The sequence below is a fragment of the Melanotaenia boesemani genome, chromosome 8 (genome assembly GCF_017639745.1).
Source record: "Melanotaenia boesemani isolate fMelBoe1 chromosome 8, fMelBoe1.pri, whole genome shotgun sequence".
Lineage (NCBI taxonomy): Eukaryota > Metazoa > Chordata > Actinopteri > Atheriniformes > Melanotaeniidae > Melanotaenia > Melanotaenia boesemani.
In genome coordinates, this window is record NC_055689.1 from 7,465,217 (window position 1) to 7,478,940 (window position 13,724).

General features: G+C 40.0%; 2 protein-coding genes across 3 annotated transcripts in view; one reads left to right on the top strand and one right to left on the bottom strand.

Annotated features, from left to right (window-relative positions):
• cdc73 (cell division cycle 73, Paf1/RNA polymerase II complex component, homolog (S. cerevisiae)) overlaps nucleotides 1–13,724 on the top strand; it is a 38,027-nt gene that overhangs the window by 12,241 nt on the left and 12,062 nt on the right. The window contains exons 10-11 of the mRNA XM_041991497.1: nucleotides 689–753; nucleotides 13,529–13,586. Of these exons, the coding sequence (XP_041847431.1) occupies nucleotides 689–753; nucleotides 13,529–13,586 (123 nt within the window). The remainder of the gene's footprint in view (nucleotides 1–688; nucleotides 754–13,528; nucleotides 13,587–13,724) is intronic.
• LOC121643903 (beta-1,3-galactosyltransferase 2) lies at nucleotides 2,813–11,252 on the bottom strand. 2 transcript variants are annotated; one of them, XM_041991503.1, is made up of 3 exons: nucleotides 11,186–11,252; nucleotides 10,934–11,097; nucleotides 2,813–5,330 (listed from the first exon to the last, which is right to left on the bottom strand). In XM_041991503.1, exon 3 carries the CDS (start codon nucleotides 5,181–5,183, stop codon nucleotides 3,918–3,920), a length of 1,266 nt encoding a protein of 421 aa, XP_041847437.1. In that variant the 5' UTR covers nucleotides 5,184–5,330; nucleotides 10,934–11,097; nucleotides 11,186–11,252; the 3' UTR covers nucleotides 2,813–3,917. The 2 variants fall into 2 exon arrangements, with proteins under 2 accessions (XP_041847437.1, XP_041847438.1); XM_041991504.1 differs by lacking the exons at nucleotides 10,934–11,097; nucleotides 11,186–11,252 and adding an exon at nucleotides 8,927–9,755.

The window sequence follows — 13,724 nt, forward strand, 5'->3', positions numbered from 1 at the left end:
AAGAGTCCTGGTGGTTCCAAACGTCTTCCATTTACGAATGATGGAGGCCACTGTGCTCATTGGGACCTTCAAAGCAGCAGAAATTTTTCTGTATCCTTCCCCAGATTTGTGCCTCAAGACAATCCTGTCTCGGAGGTCTACAGACAATTCCTTCGACTTCATGCTTGGTGTTTGTGCTCTGACATGCATGGTCAACTGTGGGACCTTATATAGACAGGTTTGTGCCTTTCCAAATCATGTCCAATCAACTGAATTTACCACAGGTGGACTCCAATTAAGCTGTAGAAACATCTCAAGGCTTATCAGTGGGAACAGGATGCACCTGAGCTCAATTTTGAGCTCCATGGCAAAGGTTGTGAAAACTTATGTAAATTTCTTCGTTTTCCATTTTTAATAAATTCAAAAAATCTCAAAAAAAACTTTTTTCACCTTGTCATAATGAGGTATTGTGTGTAGAATTTTGAGGTAAGAGCTTAATTTAATATAATTTGGAATGAAGCTGTAACATAATAAAGTGTGAAAAAAGTGAAACGCTGTGAATATGTTCTGGATGCACTGTATGCAGTTGCATGGCAGTGTCAGCTCTGCAGACTTCCTGGTACACTGACAGGAAATATATTTATTTACACTTACACATTTAGAAATGCACTGTCATTTGCGGCCACTTAATGCAGTTTGTCTTTTGTAGAAACGGAGGGTTTCAAAATCGATACCATGGGCACCTACCACGGCATGACCCTGAAGTCAGTGACGGTAAGAACACAGCAGCCATGCCTCAGTCGCTGCAAACTAAAATGCAGCTGATGTGTTTGCAGAGAACCTCAACTTTTTCAGTGGGTCAATGAGAAGGGATCAGATTTATACTAATAATCATCTTTTAATAAAAAAAAAAAGCACAGCGCTTTATGCTAACTTCCAGGGTAAATGACTAAATTATGTATTAATAATAATAATAGTAAATTATAAAATTTACATTACTCCATCCTCCTCCTCAGGTACAATAAAACCCATAGATTTCACACAGTATCCACCACTAATATAGGTTTAGTTGCTCGGCCCCCTTCAAAAAAGTGGGCGGCCCTGGCATAATGGGGCTTAAGCAGATTCAAGTGGCAAAGCTGGGCCTTCTTCCTGCGCTCTGGGGTAGCTACAAATAATTCTGTTTCGAAACCTGACAGAGAACTGTATAAAGACCATGATACTTTACCTGAAAAAAAGAGGCAACAACAGGGAGCAAAAGAAGGACCTGATCACCAGGACTAAACTGACACTCCTCACCCTTACGGTCATAAAGATGTTTCATTCACTTCTGAGAGGAAGCTAGATTTTGTTGAGACCTCTCCCCAGCCACGTATAAGCGATGCCGAAACCCATTAACATAATCAATCAAATTCCGAGGGGGTTTAGATGGTGTGAAGAGGTATTGTAACAGGCTTAAAGGCCCATATACTGTGTGTCCAAACACCCAAATTATTTGGGCTAAATAAATGTGTTTTCCTACACAACTTCTCTGGCAGTCAACAATAACCAAGGCAATTATGGGGGTATTTTTCTATCTTTAATCAAGAGCACAATTGTTTGCTTTGAGAGCAAGATTTCTGGTTTTCACACTCAAATATCATCCTGCTCGCTCTCAAAACTCTGCTCTCACACTCAGAAAGTCCCTCTTGCTTTCAAATATATCGTTCTTCCTTTCAAAACTCTGCGCTCAGACTTGGTCTCTTTCCCTCACACTCAGACATTTTCTCTGCGCACTCAAAACTTCTGCTCTTGGATATTTTTTCCTCTCTCTTGGGTTGCAGAAAGAGCTGTCTGTCAAACCTCCTCCAGCCAATAGAATACGAGCTAATTCGAGCAACTCGTCCTCGCCTTCTTCAGGGTGCGCTTGTTTTACTTAACACAGTGACTCCACACTCTTAGTCCACATTTTGTTTGAATATAAACTATTTAGTAGTGACTAATTATCATTTTATGTTTTGTATAACAGTGTCTCATTAATAAAACAAATAAGTTGTTTCTAATAGTTTTCTACATTGTGCAGTGTAATAATAATGATTAGCAAAGAAAACTCAACATGTTACGTTTCTGTCAGAGGGGGCGGGGCCATTTTCAAAACTCAACATATTCCGACCGCAAAGGCTCATGGGAGATGCAGATTCAGCTGAAATTTAACCTTTTTTTTTTTATTGCTGTGATATAAATTTGAGTTTTCAGCTTCAATTCATGTGTCATGTTAACAAGTAGACAATATCATAAAGTTCTGCCCTCTTTGAATTTTAAATTTGGCACCATGAATGCAAAGGACGGTACAGGAAAAGAAACCACCACCAGCATCTAGTTTTATACTGTGTAATGATTATAGTGAAGAATAGTTATTGACAGTGTTCTATTTAAAGTTCCATCTGTTGTGGTTGTGGATGCATCAGTGAGAATAAGCATCTACATGTTATTCTTCTATGTGTGTCAAAGGTCAGTGAAAATACTGAACAGCATGTGTAAATGTAAGAGAATTCAGCTAAAAGCCCAGGTGTGGCCCAGGTGGGCTTGTGCCACTAACCACACTGCACCTGCAACATAAACTCAAACACGTCACATACTATCAGTAATCTTTGATTTTGAAAAAGATTAAGTCCACACTTAATAATAAATAAATAAATAATAAATCATCACATTTATAAAAGAAAATATTTTAATGTAAAGTTTATAGTAGAACAGAAAATTAATATAAAGTAACTCAATCGTTTTTAAAAATTAAAAAAATTAGAAAAAAAAATTATTTATTAATTTTTTAATAATTATTAATAATTAGTAAGGGAAATAAAAACGGCCTAAACTCGCATCTAATTCTGTAAGTTTAATGTTTCTAAAGAGACAAATTTGTTTAATTGTCTCTTCTTGTTTAAAACATTTCTGTTGGGCGGTCAGGATAAAGTGTGTGTCAGTGGATGCAGTATCACTGAACTGCATTTCTGCAGAAATCTAGAATTGTGTGTCATGAACTTGGTGATTGCACGTCTTCCTCCTCGCTGAATGCAACAGGACATGTTGAAGCGCTGCAGGCGTACCAGTCCGGAAATAATTATGAGCTGTTTCAAAGCTTCATTCGTTCCTGGTTTAGTTAACAGCTGTCTTCCCTGCAGATGTTGTGTTGCCCTAAAAACATGATGCTACTCTGCAGCATCTTGACTGTCTAAACCACACGAGAAAGGCAAAATTGTTTTCCTCTGTTCTCATCAGAAATCTGGAGCTCCATAGCAGAGAAAAAATTGGAGAAATTTACCAGCTAATTAACGAATATAGAGCATCAGGACGACCAGTCACACTGGACAGCTTGCCCAGTGTGTTTAAATAATATGTTGTGGCTATGAAAAGAGCTTTGCATCAGTTCTGCAACTTACACATAACACGTACTATTTTCCTATGTTCCATCCTGCTGTTTCATTAATTATTAAAAGGAAACACACATCTGTGGCCCTACTTCCTTTTTTTTAATTTTTATTTATTTATTTAGCGCTTTATTTTAATCAAAAGGTTTGGCACAAACTACAGACAATAAAATGACTTCTACATTTACAGCAAGAAGTCTTGTCTTCTAAATCCAGTCAGTCTTGTGCTATTGTTTTTTCAGACTTAGCTCTTTGCTGCCCATGAAATGTTTATTCACACTGCACCTAGTCTGTATCAGCCTATGAAACACGTAGAGAAAAATGAGCTTTTGTATAACAGTAAAACACAGATTAATATTTTATAAAATACAACTGTGTAAATATGCTTTCCACTTGTTTCCTTCTCATAGAAAAGATTTAATCTCATTTATATGAAATTGTCTTTCAGTTTTCAGGTTTGAATTGCCACATGATGAGTTACCCGGTAATGAAAGAATGAGGAAGAAAGTGTGCCGAGACAATGGCTAACTGTCAGTTAACTGGTTTCTGCCCGTTCACTCTTTTTGCGTGTGCTCTGCTTGCTTTGTCTTTCGCCATGTTGATACAAGCGTTGTTTCTGTTGTTCTGAAGGTGATGCCAGTATTTCAGTATTTCGTTGGGATGAAAGCCGTGCGACGTTATCAGGTGGTTGTACTTGCAGCTGGAGTAAGGCACTCGCCAGTGGTTGAAAAGGAAGCCGTTGGGCGGAGGCGACGGCTCGATTCGCAGCTGAGCCAGGCATATGCCCACGTACACATCCTCCAGCTGTAGGAGAGGGATACTTCGAGAAATCCGATAGATTTTGACAGCTATGTCTCCAGAAAAGACGTAACCAGTCCCAGAGCAAAAGGTGGGATACTTATCTCCTGGGTACAGCGCTGGGGGCATGTACCACTTGCTGTTTTTATTTCGGTTGGGTGCGAAGCCTCTCATGTTGTAGCCTGTGAAGTACTTCTTCCTGGGCTTCAGTTCTGGTCTGAGCAGCTTATAAATGAGATAATGTGTGTTGACGAACATGTCGCTGTCTGTTTTCATGACGTAGCGCGCCAGCGGGCAGTGCATCGCCACCCAGTTCATTCCCATCAACGTCTTTATCGTCAAGTTTTTATAGGAATCCAGAAAGTCCTGCTGAATGATGTCGTGATACCTTTTGCTCTCAGCTTGTAGCATCTTTTGTTGGGGGGCTCCCAGCTCTCCATCTGTCTTCCCCAGCAGAAAGAGCCGGATAAGTCCCAGAGCTGGGGCAACGCTCTCGTTCCCCCAAGTCTGCCGTATGGCGTTCCTTACTTCCACCTGACGAGCCTCGGTGGCGATTAGCAACACAAGAAACGGAGCAGATCGATTTTTTGCGCACTTGTCTGGCTCGTTGATGGTGTACGTGAAAGGTCCCGGGGTTACTGTGTCATTGGGGTCTTCCACTTTACTTTGGCTGCTGTTAGCTGCTTCTGTGGTCTTGAGACGTGGGTCACCTTGACTGGAAGAAGTACCCGGCTTCTCATTAGAGCTGATGTTCGTGTCGATCTTAAGAGTTTGCTGAGGAACGATCACAAACCATGCAGGTTGATGGCTGCTGTAGTTGGCCTTAGATGTATGAATCCCCCCACCTTTGTACACCACAGGGTAGCTTTTCCGACAAATCAAGTCAGTGAGAACAGGGAGCCACACCTGGTGGACCAGAAAAACCAGAACTCCCAACAGCAAGAGGAGATAAAAACCTTTAGCTGTATGCGTGCAGCAATGACGCCGTCTCCACTGCATGATGCTGTAGATTCTCTGTTTTCACACCCCTGAAGCCGGTCGTCAGAGGAGCCGCTGGAAACTACGAGTCAAGTCACTCAAGGGCATTTTACTTCTGTCTTCTTACTTTCACACATTGAAATTTCTTCCTGTAAGCCCTGCGGTTACCTAGGTGACAAAACAGAAGGGATATTTCTCAGTAAGCTTGACAATCATCTCATGAAGAGAAGAGTTTAGATATTATATTGTATTGTCACTCTTCTGCTCTTTGTATGCATTGACATATAATTGTCCATTTCTGGTCCCCATAGCTTAATCTGTCCACTGCACGTTAAGCAACACATTTTTAATGGGTTTCAGTATTAAAACACATTTACTATCAATACAGTAACATTTAAACTCTGTACATGATTAAATGAATAAAATGCACCTCTGTATTTGAAAATATTAAATGAAGGACAATCTGTCATGATGATAAACATATTAATAAACATTTTATTAGCAGATCTTTTTATTCAGCGTTGCAGTTAAACAGCTCCCAGGAAAGGAATACATTAAAGTAGCACACTGTAAATCTCTGACCATTAAAAATGTGCATTTGTTGACTTGACTTGTTTTAATAATAATAATAATACATTTTATTTAAAAGCGCCTTTCAAAACACCCAAGGACACTGTACAAAGGAACATTAAAATAGTTTAAAAACCACTATGTACAAAACAAACATTAAAACAGTTAAAAACAATAAGTACAAAACTAAACGGAATGGAGGACAACAAAGATGGAGAATGACTAGATGGCATAGGACTGTCTGAACAAATGTGTTTTGAGTTGTGATTTGAAGAGAGGAAGAGAGTCTATGGTACGGATGTCAGGGGGAAGAGAGTTCCAGAGATGGGGAGCAGAGCGGCTGAATGCTCGGCTCCCCATAGTGACGAGACGTGCGCCATGTTAGATTAGTAAAGTTGTGTTCATGCATATTTTCTTAATCTAACTTTTTAATTACACACCAAGTCCTTTTATGTTCCTGTTGTGTTCATCATAACCAGGTTTGTGTCACTTAGCCATGTAAACAAAGCCCAAACCTCATTTCAGAGATGAGCAGTATATTATTAATTCTGTTTCTTTACCTCTGATAAAATAAGCATTATTTGACTCTGTCCCAAATCCAACAATCACCCTGATACTTATCTGTGTTTAAAAAAAAAAAAAAAAGAAAAAGACAGGTTGTAGTTTGGTTTATTTTTCCCAGACATATTTTTCAAACAGCTGCTGCAACCGAGACAAAGTAAACATCAGTGAATTTTATCGCTCCAGTATTATCACATTTAAGGCTCAAGAAATATTTCTAATCTGTGTCAGATCGGATATTAGCAGTTATAAACAGACTTTTATGGCCTACTTGTTATTTGGGACAAGACAAAAACTCATATTACCATCTGAAAACATGGTCACCATGGTAACACTATAGACATCCTGCATGTTGATTTATTATAAATAAAGCTTCTGTGGTGGCATGTCAGGTTTAACAGGGTGTTGTCATTACTGTTGGTGATGATGATTTATAGTCATTATTTTACTATAAGATTATAAGATGTAGTGTAACGGTTGTTGTTATTATTATTATTACTTTTAAAATATGTACAGATGTACATATATTGAAGAGGATTTTGGAATAATTTCGGGGGCACTGCCTACATGTTTAGCTGTGCCCTTTTAACAAAAGCATGACCCTTACAAGTTAGAACTCATTGTAAATGTGACTGCTCAGGCTTTCCAGTGGTGTATAATACAACAAATAGTTGGTATTATTAAATGAAATAACAAATTTGCTTTTTTTTTTTTTTAAGTTTATATATTTTTTTTTTTTATCAACTAATCTTTGTACGAGTAGAGCTGTGTACTCACCTGCACACACAATATTATTCATGTTTCTTTGTTACCATCTCCTATGTTGTCATAGTTTGTAGGTAAATTAAAAAGAACAAAAAAAAAAGATCTAACTGGTTTGGATTTTTTTTTTTTAACTATTCTTTTAGCTGGAAAAATATGTAGCAAATTGTTCAATCATCACTGTTCTGCTCAAAACAGCTGATATTTTTAGTTGACTTTAAAATCTTTTATTGATCAATTAAGTAATTAAATCCTGAGAAGGTGTCATTGAATCAACATACACTATATTTCCAAAAGTATTGGCTCATAGAACCAGATGTTCTATCGGGTTGGGGTCAGGACTCTGTGCAGGCCAATTAAGTTCATCCACACCAAACTCACTCATCCATGTCTTCACGGACCTTACTTTGTGCACTGATGAACACTCGTGTTAGAACGGGAAAGGGCCATTCCCAAATTTTTCCCACAAAGTTGGGAAGATAAAATTGTTTCTTGGTATGCTGAAGCATTCAGAGTTCCTTTCACTGGACCTACTGGGCCAAGGCCAGTTCCTGAAAACAACTACAAACCCAGCCCCGTCAAATCCCGCTCAGTTTACCGCTTGCTGTTGTTCCCAGTCGCTTCCACTTTGTTAGGATACCACTGACAGTTGACAGCGGAATATTTATGAGTGAGTAAATATCACCGGTGGCATCGTATCACAGTGCCACCCTGGAATTCACTGAGCTCCTGAGAACGACCCATTCCTTCACAAGTGTTTGTAGAAACAGTCTGTATGCCTCGGTGCTTGATATGCTTTTTTGTTTGTTTTCTTTCTACACCTAAGGCTATAGATGTGATTGGAACCCCAGATTTCAATTATTTGGATAGGTGAGTGAATACTTTTGGTAATATAGTGTAGTTAGACAGGTAAACACCCTATTAACAGCTAAATGTGTTACACAAGTTGTTAAAGGGGTAAATAAAGACTTCATATTAAGTTTTCTTGATTCAGGTGTTAAAGATGCACTAAAGAAACTTTGGTAGGTTTTCTCAGGGTGGTGCCCCCTAACAACATCTATCTCAGTATCTGCCTTGTATCCTCTGAGCTCTCTCCAGTAAAATTCACTGTTCCAGGGTTTGGCACCATTGCCGATTCTTTGCTGAATCGACAATGGTGCATGTTCAAAATGGCCAGTGTGTTGATATCCAGTTGCTAGTGTGTGCTGCTCCAGGCTGGAAAAAGCAGTTGTGAAGTGCGGTTTCTCAGCCTCGAGACGCTACTGGGCAACGACGGTTCCAGGAGCACACATAATAAATATCAGTGAACCATCAAAATGAGTCAAACACATATTTTTTATGTCAGAAAGTTATATAGTGTTATTTTAAAGATAAGTCATAAATTTCTTTCATGCACTATGTGCGTCACGTTTTGTGATCATGTTAGGAGTCAAGGTCTAATAATTTTACCCAACAGTATTTTTTTGTTTAGGAAACATTAGAACACGAACTGGTGAAGGAATGTAGTTTTTTCCAGATGAGTTAATCAGAAACTGAGAAGTTAACCACATTTACCATGGTGATTCAGCTAGGTTATGGCCAAGAAAGCCAACTTGGTGACACTGAAAACTATATAGTAAACTCCTCAGGTGTCAACTACATAGTGGGTTTAGTTTAATCCAGACCAGATTTTTTTTTTTTTCCTAACTTGAATAACACAGTGGCCTCCACCCAAAAATCTGTGAGGGCTCAAAAAGACACTCCTCTCTTTTCACTCTAACTGAAACAGAAACATGTGTTTCCTTTTAGGAAAGACACACCCTTCACATCCGTTGAGGTTCAGTGTTAATGCATCTGTTTGTATCTCTCAAGTATTTTAATCATTAACTCACCCATTTTATCTGATAAGTCGTCCCTCTTTAGTATCCATCATTTGTGTAATAACATGCAGTCTGCACACACCAGTCACCAGTTTGGACCAGTTCCCTCTTTTTAACACACATATAGCCTTGACTCATATGACTTGAAGCCTCATATCTTCATTTCCTCTGCAGTGTGCAACCAACCATCCCTTTTTTTTCCTCTTGCTGCTGCTCTGAAGGAGTGTTTTGCATTTTTAGTTGGAACTCATAAGGAATTGTAGGATTCCTGTCGGTCACGCCATTTTTTTCCCCCAGATGCATGCATGTGGGATTAACATGTGTTGCAGTCAGTCCGTTCGACTTGGCGCATTGTCCCAAGAGGTTTGATTCAGATGACGCTGTGTCGCTGTCTCGTTCGGCCAAAAGGAGACGAGAGTCTGTACCTGACAGTTTAACTGAAGGTCCTTTCCTTGTCCTCATCCGTCATTTAATTGAAATCCAAGCAGCGGCAGTCAGATGGGCTTCATGTCTGCATGCTGCAGCAGTTTCCCGTCTCTCCGTTCAGCTTGTCTTCTTATCTCTATGCTGCTCGTTTCCTCTCACTCCCCCTGATTTAATTCCCACGCTTTCATGTCAACTGCTCTCCCTGCGATCTGCTTCCATCCTTCTTTGTTTTCATTTTCCTCATTCAGCAGCCTCTCACGCTCTGCTGTGTTGAAGCTCTGTCTGTGAGAGGGCTGGAGGGGGGAGGCAGAGAGCGGGGGAGGAGGAAGACAAACGTGAGGTAACCCTGTCAGTTGGATGTTCGTTCTGAAAGGCAGCTCCCAGCTCGGTCGCGTTACGCTCTCCCACCACGTCACGCCGTCTCTGCTGCTGTTGCTGCCTGCTCTGTTACAGGGGAGGGGGTTGGGCTACTGACCTATTTGTATTCACACCCACTTTCCAGAAAAAGGAATAAACTATTATGTGACTTTGGCCTGCTGTGGGGTAATATGGAAGAGAATAGCATTCTTTCTTTCAGCGCTGCTTTCCTAATCTGATAGAAAGATGGCCGATGCCTGTTTGTTCTTACTTGATCAGTGATGGAATCCAAAACAACCCCATGTAATCAGTCTTCAGCATCTCGTGCATTCAGCCATGTTTGTTTAATTTTACCCCAGTTCTACTGCAAGGACTAAAATGTTTCATGAGAGGATGCAGATATCAGAAACATGCAGTCCTTCAAGAAATTGAACAATATAATATAAAACATCAGATAATTAGCCAGTTTTTGTAACTTTAGACACCTTTAGCCGTTTATTTTCCTGAAACAAGCGAAAGTTACCCGTGTTGTCAAAGCAGTCTGCTCGATTTCATCAAAGAAATAGAAGCATTCACAATTGTAAAAGATAAAATTCATGCCTAAAACAGTTCATGTATGAACTGATTTCAGGCGTCTTTTTATCTTTCTGCCCATTTCTCGTAAATGTCACATCATCTGATGTTAATCAACAAAAGTTTAGTCCAACTTTAGGATTATCTGATTAGATTTCCCCCACAGAGCATCTCACATAGCACATTAGTCATGGTTCATAACTTAAGACTGATGTCAAACATAAGATTTTACACTGCAGACATTTTATATCCAGTATGAGTTACTACTGTGGACAGACATGGATGTAGTGAACATTATAAAGCTGTTAAAGGTATATAACATTCATTCAGCTTAGTCCAATTAAGGGTCGCGGAGAAGCTGGAGCCTATCCCAGCAATTAGCAGGGTACACCCTGGGCAGGTCGCCAGTCCATCGCAGGGTCAATATAGAAAGACAAACAACCATTCACGCTCACAGTTACTGCTAGGGAGACACTATTTATTAGCGTGGACATACATGGATGTAACATGAACCTTAAAAATCTTTTAAAAGTTCTATAATATTCAGGTGAGAATTTGGATTGAAATAAAACCTCAAACAGATCTAAAACTAAAAAATCTGACCAGAAAAGTGGCATCAAAATGTTTGACAGGAACACAACAGGCGCAGCGATGAAATCGTACCTTATAGTTCGCCGCAGTGTCCCTGTGATCAGTTTGAGCTAAGAAGGCGACTCTGCAGACGTGTAAAACTTCTGGTCATATGAAGTTCCAGAGCTGCGCTTTATATCTCGCAGTTCTGCTAATGAACTCTGTTCTGCATCTGGAGCAATGAGTCAACTTAACTTCTGTAAGTAAACAGGGGATTGTTAATAATCTACATATATTCCTGTAAAAGTGCAGAGATTGTACAGATGTGAATCTGTTTAACCCCACCTCTGGTGGACAGCTCAGTCTGAGGTTTTTACTGATAGACGTGATCTCCGCCAGTGTTTAGAAGAATCCTAGCTGCTGACGCTGGAGGGAGGGAGGAAAGTCTAAATGAATCCTATAAAATATTCACACATGGTTCATTATTTTCACTGATGAATCATGCTCTGAATATTTTATTTCAATGGGCCTCTTGAGCACAATAGAAGCTGCAGGAAGGTCTCCTACTTATGCAGCCGTCTGAAGTTACCCTGTAGGTGTCCTAATCAACATTGTTAGAGCTCTGCAAATGTTTGTAAAAATCTGTAAATAAAAACAGAAAATCATTTGTAAATTTTATTACCTCGTTTATTTCCAATAGAAAATAAACATGTCAGATGCTGAAACTGAGACATTTTATCATTTCATGGAAAATATGAGCTCACTGTGAATCTGATGGCAACAACACGTCTGTATAAAGTAGTTCCAGGGTGATGTTTAGCATCGTGTAGCATCTCCTCTTTTAACAACCATCTGTAAACATCTGGGAAGTGAGGAGACCAGTTGCTGGAGTTTTAGGAGAGCAATGTTGTCCCATTCTGGACTGATGCAGGTTTCTAGCTGCTCTACAGTCCTGGATCTTGGTTGCTGGAATTCCTGCTTCCATGATGCTCCAGATAATGTGTATTGGTGAAAGGTCTGGACTGCAGACAGGCCAGTTCAGCAGCCAGACTCTTCTCCTGTGAAGCCATGCTGCTGTGATGGATGCAGGATGTGGTTCAGCATTGTCTTGCTGAAATCTGCAAGGTCTGCCCTGAAAGAGACGTTGTCTGGACTGGAGCAGATGTTGCTCTAAAACCTCCATGTACTTTTCAGCTTAGATGGAACTTCATAGATGTGGAAGCTGCCCACGCCATAGGCACTAATGCAGCCCCATACCATCAGAGATGCAGCTTGTCACCTTTCCACTGATAACAAGCTGGATGCTCCCTCTCCTCTTTAGTATGCAGGACACAGTGTCCATCTTTCCAGAAAGAATTTCACATCTTCATCCAGTGTTTCTGGATCCTGTTCACATATGGCTTCTTCTGTGCATGACGAAGCTCTAACCTGCACTTGTGGATTTTAAGATGACCTGTGTTGAAACAAACTTGCTTATAATAACCAAGGTAACACAGTCACCACACCTTTGGATATGAACATATTCCCCCATATTAAAATAAGGAATTTTGGTTGTTTAAAGAAACAAAATGATATTCCATATTCATTTTGAAGAACGTCTTATAAACTCCAGACTAACTTCCTCCACTGGTTGAACTGGTGGGCACAACTTTTGACTTGGGATGCCCCAGCAAAAGTCTTCTGTACATCCCAGTTTTCCCAGCATCCCTCTCTGCATCACATTTTAAGGACTGCTACTCATATATACTGATGGTTATTTAAATGATTGTGAACAATAATGAGGTTGAGGGAAATCTTTCTTTATGTGAAGCGTGAATTTTAAGTAGAGAAAAAAAACTTTTAAAATAACCAAAAGTGCTAGCTTCACTGAACTGAAAAAACTAAACATTTCAAGCTCTGAAATGGGTCGTGAGGTAGGGCTGCTTCTGGAAATGATAAGAGCCAATCAGAGGAGAAGACTCAGCCCTGCTCTGACTTTAACTGGCCTTTTCTCACATCAGTCTTACCTGAGCCTGAGTAGGAGGGAATGAACACAGAATAGCAGACGGATAAAAGTCCTTCATCTGCACCTGAGACATGTTAGGCACACTGGTATGACCAAAAAAAAAGTTACACCAGCCACCCTTTTGGTCTTAAAAATGATTATTGGATTTGATCGATGCTTTGGATCATTTAGCCTTGAATCAGTGACTCAGGAAGTCCATTTTGTCTTTGTTTTCTGTGTTTGTTTTAAAGCAACCTGAGCTCACCTTGTATGGCTTTGTGAAATATCTGTGTATAAAGAGGTTCAAATTTGGCATCAAACCGTGGGATGTTTGTTTTGCTTTTATTTGGTCACTTCTAAAATCCCAGATTAGCAACTCGGACGCTCCAGGCGGCAGGAGCCTCGCTGACAAACTGCTGCTAGATTGTGAGCATTTGTGTGGCCCCATGAAGAGCCTCTTCCTCCTCCTCTTCCTCATGCAAACGCGTGTCAATACACACACATTTTTCTTTTTCAAACTGAATCAGAAGGGAGCGGTGATGCAGCTTCCAGCAAAGAGTCTTCAAAGGAAAATTCCTCCATGCTGTTGCCCAATATCTTTTTTCTTTTCTTTTTTCTTTTGCATTGAGTTTCCCAGTGTTACTTCCCAAATACACAAAATGAATGATTAATGTGCCTGACCTTGGGGTTGTTGTGTTTTCCAGGAAGGAGCGTCAGCTCGGAAGGCCCAGACTCCGGCTCTGCAGCCTGTCCCTCGTCCAGGTTGGTGTTGGACTTCAAATACTTGCTTGTCACAAGTGTCACTGACATTTTTATGTCATGCTTTAAACTTTGTGTGTTTTTCTGTGCCAAAACGAGACAGTGAGGAGAATTTCCTGGAACTATGAGCAGAACTGTTTT